Source organism: Monodon monoceros, unplaced genomic scaffold, assembly GCF_005190385.1.
Source record: "Monodon monoceros isolate NGI ecotype Baffin Bay Population unplaced genomic scaffold, NGI_Narwhal_1 Super_Scaffold_11, whole genome shotgun sequence".
Classification (NCBI taxonomy): Eukaryota; Metazoa; Chordata; class Mammalia; order Artiodactyla; family Monodontidae; genus Monodon; species Monodon monoceros.
This window is the reverse complement of record NW_021703767.1, coordinates 2,282,800-2,287,986: the sequence shown is the minus strand read 5'-3', so window position 1 is coordinate 2,287,986 and position 5,187 is coordinate 2,282,800. Positions and strand designations below refer to the sequence as shown.

General features: G+C 58.0%; 1 protein-coding gene across 1 annotated transcript; it reads right to left on the bottom strand.

Moving 5' to 3' along the window:
• Positions 1-826: 826 nt before the first annotated feature.
• On the bottom strand, positions 827-4,748 carry CSTB (cystatin B). The gene is made up of 3 exons (XM_029213632.1): positions 4,588-4,748; positions 1,590-1,688; positions 827-1,160 (listed from the first exon to the last, which is right to left on the bottom strand). Exons 1-3 carry the CDS (start codon positions 4,651-4,653, stop codon positions 1,032-1,034), a joined length of 294 nt encoding a protein of 97 aa, XP_029069465.1. The 5' UTR covers positions 4,654-4,748; the 3' UTR covers positions 827-1,031.
• Positions 4,749-5,187: the final 439 nt, after the last annotated feature.

The following is a 5,187-nucleotide window of genomic DNA, read 5'->3' as shown; positions in this document are numbered from 1 at the left end:
AGACCGACACTCTTCCCTTCCAGATGCACCTCTACCACCTCTGGAGCTCCAGGCCAGTCACCAGCCAGGTCTCAGCCAAGCGGAGAGGGAAGCATAGGCCCGAGCGGCCAGGAATGCCCTACATGCCCAGGAAGTGCAGGACTGGCTCCTGGGTGCCGGCGGCCATGGGGAGCGTCAGGTGGGCAGGGGTCTCAGGGGTGGGAGACGGTGCAGACCATGTGCAGCCCAGAGGCTGAGCTCGCAACGGCCTTGCAGGCTGATGGCGCTCGGCGGTACCTGCAGGGTTACCACCTCTCCTGCCCACACCTGACCATCTCTATACCAGAGCCAGAAATGTGCCAGTGTGTCTGAGGACATCTCGAGCTAATGCTCTAGGATCGGATTTGCTGAAAAAAATGTATTCGCGTATTTATGTATTTATTCATTTTTGGCCGCGCCATGCAGCTTGCGAGATCTTAATTCCCCAACCGGGATTGACCCTTGCGCTCGGCAGCGAAGGCCCGGAGTCCTAACCACTGGACTGCCAGGGAATTCCCTCAAATCTTGTATTTTAGAGACAGGATAGAGTCACAGCAACGGAGGCGTGTGGAGCTGCGGTTAGAACACAGGCTCCTGGAATCCTGGGTCTACAGCCCGCCTGCTGTGACCTGGGCATCCCCCACCCCTGCTCAGCCGCTCAGGGGGAGGGGTCTCAGGCCGCACAAGGCCCAGCGGGGGCTCCACCCTGGACAGCTCTCACCTCGTGACACCTCTCTACTGTGATTACGGCTTCAGATGAAGAAAAAACCCCAAAACAGAAAATTTGTGAACACTGAAAAAATACATACATTTAAAGATAACACAAGCCCTCCTTGAAAGTAATTTACTTAAGATCATTGACTGGGAGAAAAAAATGAACACAATGAAAATGAGGAATAGAGACACCGGAGAGGTGCATCCCCCCCCGCCCCGAGTGGCACCGCGTGAGGTCCCAGACACAGGTTGGCAGTGGAGAGACCCACATGGGTGACGGGCTCTGTGCAAAATCGGGACTAGAAGTAGGTCAGCTCGTCGTGTCTGCCTTTGTGGGTCTGGTAGCTGGCCAAGGCCAAGGGCTTGTTCTCATGTGGGAGGCTTTCAAATACTCGAATGTGCACGAAGTTATCATCGTCCACTTGAACCTGGAAAGAGAGTCCAGTGAGGGGCGGGTGTGGCCTCTGACCCCCTGCTCCACTGGCCTCGGCTGGACTGGGAGAAAGGCCCTGGGTGCCAGGAGGCCATGTCCCTTCAGGTAACCAGCGACTGGGCTGAGGACATTCCCACCTTCCTCCATCGAGTGCAGGGGACGCCCTCATTGCCCCAGCCAGCACCCGGCACCCACACTCACTCCATCAGAGCCCCGAGTCCCCGAAAGCCTCGGTCCTCCCCTCCAGGAGGCTGTGCGCACACGTGCGCACACACACACACACACACACACACGCGTGCTCATTTTAGATGGCCAGCAACCCCCTGAAGCTGGGGGCTGCCACTCGACCCTCTTAAGCACCCCTGCCCAGGCACCTAGGCGCCCCCAATTCAGGCCAGACCCTCCGAAGAGGCTGACATCCCACCTTGATGAAGAAGACCCTCCCGGCGACCACCTGGCTCTTGAACTCCACAGCCTTGAACATCGGGAACTTCTTCTCCTTCTCTTCCAGCTGGGCCCTCACCTGGGGGAGGAGAGAACGGAGAGACACGTGCACTTACTTGAATTAAGTGTCACGGCTGAATTCTGATGCCAGCCCTCTACAGACTTTCTATAACACGACTGTTCTTCACAACTGAGCAGACACATTAAATTGTCAGCTCTGATGAGAAAGTATAGAAAACAGCTCTCTAATTCTGCCGAGTTTCAATGGTACTATTTCTCTGTATCATTTTCCCTTTCTTTTCCAGGCATGGAATAGTTTGATATTTTCATCGTCACGACAACGTATGTAAGTTCATACCCTGTTTTTCTCTTTTACTTAACACACAGTTCATTGCAAAGAGTATATATAGTTTTTTAATTACTCTTTTAAATTCTTTTTTTTTAATTTTAATTTTTGCTGCATCGGGTCTCAGTTGCCGAACGTGGGCTCTCCCTTGCAGCGTGCGGGCTCAGTAGCTGTGGCACACAGGCTCAGTAGTTGTGGCATGTGGGCTTAGTTGCTCTGCGGCATGTGGGATCTTAGTTCCCTGACCAGGGCTCAAGCCTGCGTCCCCTGCATTGGAAGCAGGATTCCTGACCACTGGACCACCAGGGAAGTTCCTAATTACACTTTTATTTGTTTATTTTTAAAGAAATTGTATTTATTTATTTCTTTTTGCCTGCGTTGGGCCTTCATTGCTGCTTGCGGGCTTTCTCTAGTTGCAGCGAGTGGGGGCTACTCTTCGTTGCGGAGCACGGCCTCTAGGCACGCGGGCTTCAGTAGCTGTGTCACGCAGGCTTCAGTATTGTGGCACACAGGCTCAGTAGTTGTGGCGCACGGGCTTAGTTGCTCCGCGGCATGTCGACCTTCCCAGACCAGGGATTGAACCTGTGTCCCCTAAACTGGCAGGAGGATTTTTAACCACTGCACCACCATGGAAGTCCCTAATTACTCTTTTAAAATCGAAAGCTAAAACAGTTAAAAACGTTAAACTAAATTTAATATTAAATTTAATCTTCCGTCTTCTAGATGTGCCTTAATTCTCTCAAGAATTCCCAATTTCTTGTGTGACAGATAATGCAGGAGATAACACACTTTTGCAGGGAAAACGCTTTGCTGCATTTTTACATGAATTCTCTAGGATGCAGTGCCTTTGGGCGAAGGCTGTCCCTGATCCTTGGTGTCAGACGGTAATCACACTTTCCGATGAGTCCTGTTTTCCAGGGTCTTGGCCTTTTGGGAACCAAGCATTCTGATGGAGGAAGTGGGGAGCAGGTTGTTCTGTCTTGACTTTAAAACCTAATCTAGTTTCAAAGTGCTCCGGCTGCTCTCTGGGTTACCGGCAGGCACTAGAGTGCGCTGACTCTGCACTGCAGTCACAGGACCAGTCCTAGAGGGTCGGAGGATTTCACTGAAGCCCGGAAGCATGCTACTTTGGGAGCTGAGGGGGTCACCGCCACACATGCCAGCGAGTCCCTGTGGCAAAGGCCTTCAGGGAGGGGGGCTCCCTGTGGATAAGGTGGGCAGAAAGGACAGGAGGGAGGGTCAGGAAGTGAGAAGGCGGGCCGCCTTCTCTCCACGCAGCTGCCACGGCTCCCACGGCGGTGCGCGTGTCCCCTGGGGCTGGCGCCCACCTGCGTCTGAACACTCCCCCGTGGGGCCCTTCTTCCTGCCAGGTGCCTGCCAGGTCTGCAGGGAACTGACCCTGCAGACAGTTTACAAGACCAGGGGGGTGAGTGACACCCACAGACCCTCCTGGGAGTCTGAGATGGAATCATCTCTCTCTCTGCTTCAGGGGGGCTTGCACAGAGCCCCCGCCCTGTGCAAGGACTGATTGGCTTGAGAAAACCCTACAGGAGGTGGCGGAACAGAGCATGTGCAGGCGGCGAATGCCAGGCCACGGCCTGAGGGACGGCAGGTCACTGACACTGCTGCCTGCCGGCCAGGAGAAAGATGAACTGGGCTGTAGCCAGGAGGTGTGCAGAAGGCCCCGGGTCACTTAGGAAGCTGCCAGTTCCCGGCCCTGAGGGGACCAGGTGGGGCAGAGGGCCAGGGAGGGCCCTAAGACAGGGCTGGAGGAGACGGGGGCGGAGTGCAGCACCGCGACGTCCTTCTGACCCAGGCCGGTCTGTGGCCTCTGATCTTCTCATGTGCAGCCCAGACTGTCCCAAAAGCGTCAGTACAAAGGGCCACCAGATGGTGCCCATGCCCCTCACAGAGACCACCCAGCACAAAGGCAGCCTCCTTGTTCCCAGGGGCAGTGAGATCGGTCCACTGACATATCACTTTCAAGGAACTGACCCCAAATGAAGGGGCCCTTTGAGACAGTAACTCTTCCCTACCAAGTGAGCTGACACACATTTAAAGTTCACATGACAAGCGGGGAATTCTCAGGCCCGGAAAACCACGAAGAGGCGGGAAGGAGTCTTGCTTGTCGAGAGCCGACTTTGCTGACACACGAGGATAGGCAGGGCAGGCCCGGCTCCTCCCACCCTCACCTGATCCTTGGGTGCAGGTGCCTTCCTCGGAACCCGGCCCGACAGCTGCCCAGGGTCCGAACTAGGCTCTGCCTCCGTGACCCAGGCTGGACTTCATTTCGAAGCTGTTCATTTGGAGAGAACCTCAAACGTACACGAAAGTTCTAGAATAACAGCCTAAGTCTAAGACGCCTGTGGACTCTGTCCCCGGACTCATTCAGGGTTACTTCACCCCTCCTACTGTACCATTTGCTAAGTGCTTTTCCCCAACGGGCACGTCGCGTCCCTACCCCTGTGGACACCTCCGCTCGCGGGTGCGCTTCCCAGGCGGGGAGGGGCATCGGCCTGCGCCCAGCCCGGCCCACGGCGGGATGCGCTCGGGCGCACCGCCTCTGTCCCGGCGGCGATGCCTACGGACTGCCCGGGCCCCCAGGACCACATCCGCCCCCCGGGGCCCTGACCTGGTCGGCGATGGCCTGGGTGTCGGCCGTGGCCGGCTGCGTGGGGGTGGGCGCGCCGCACATCATCTCGGCGGCGGGCGGGGCGGGCGGGCACGGACACCAGGCGGCGGTCACTCGGCAGCGGCGGACGCGCACGAGCACCGAACTCTGACGGAAGCAGCTGACCGAAATCAAGCCGCCGGACCTGGCGCGGCGGTCACGTGACGCGCGGGCGGAACCACGGCGCGCGGCTGGGGGGAATCCGGGACCGGAAATGGGGTGCCGGGCGCCCGGGACGGGAATGGGGCGCGGGGCGTCCTGGTAGGGATGCGCCGTGGGCGGGAGCAGGCCGCAGCCTGGGACCCCCGGCAGGCACCTTCTCGGGACGAAGCGTCGTGTGCTGTAGGGCTGGCCCCTCTCCCTGGGTTTGGTGTCAGCCACCCCCGTCAGCTGAGTCAGAGGGCGGGATGGGGGCGCGGCCGCAGGACTCGGGGAGAGGGTGGGTGGGGCCCTGCAGGATGTGGGTGGGAGTGCGGGCGCGGTCCGCAGGTTCCCGGGAAGGGTGGTGCTCCGGCTCTCGCGGTGGCTGGGCGGGCGCTGCCCCGGGCACTGCCCTGCGGG

Coding starts and splice junctions, on each gene's coding strand:
- CSTB (XM_029213632.1), bottom strand. CDS start 4,653: ATGATGTGCGGCGCGCCCACCCCCACGCAGCCGGCCACGGCCGACACC. Junction 1,689..4,587: donor CCCAGGCCATCGCCGACCAG/GTCAGGGCCCCG, acceptor CTCCTCCCCCAG/GTGAGGGCCCAGCTGGAAGA. Junction 1,161..1,589: donor GGAGGGTCTTCTTCATCAAG/GTGGGATGTCAG, acceptor CTCTCTTTCCAG/GTTCAAGTGGACGATGATAA.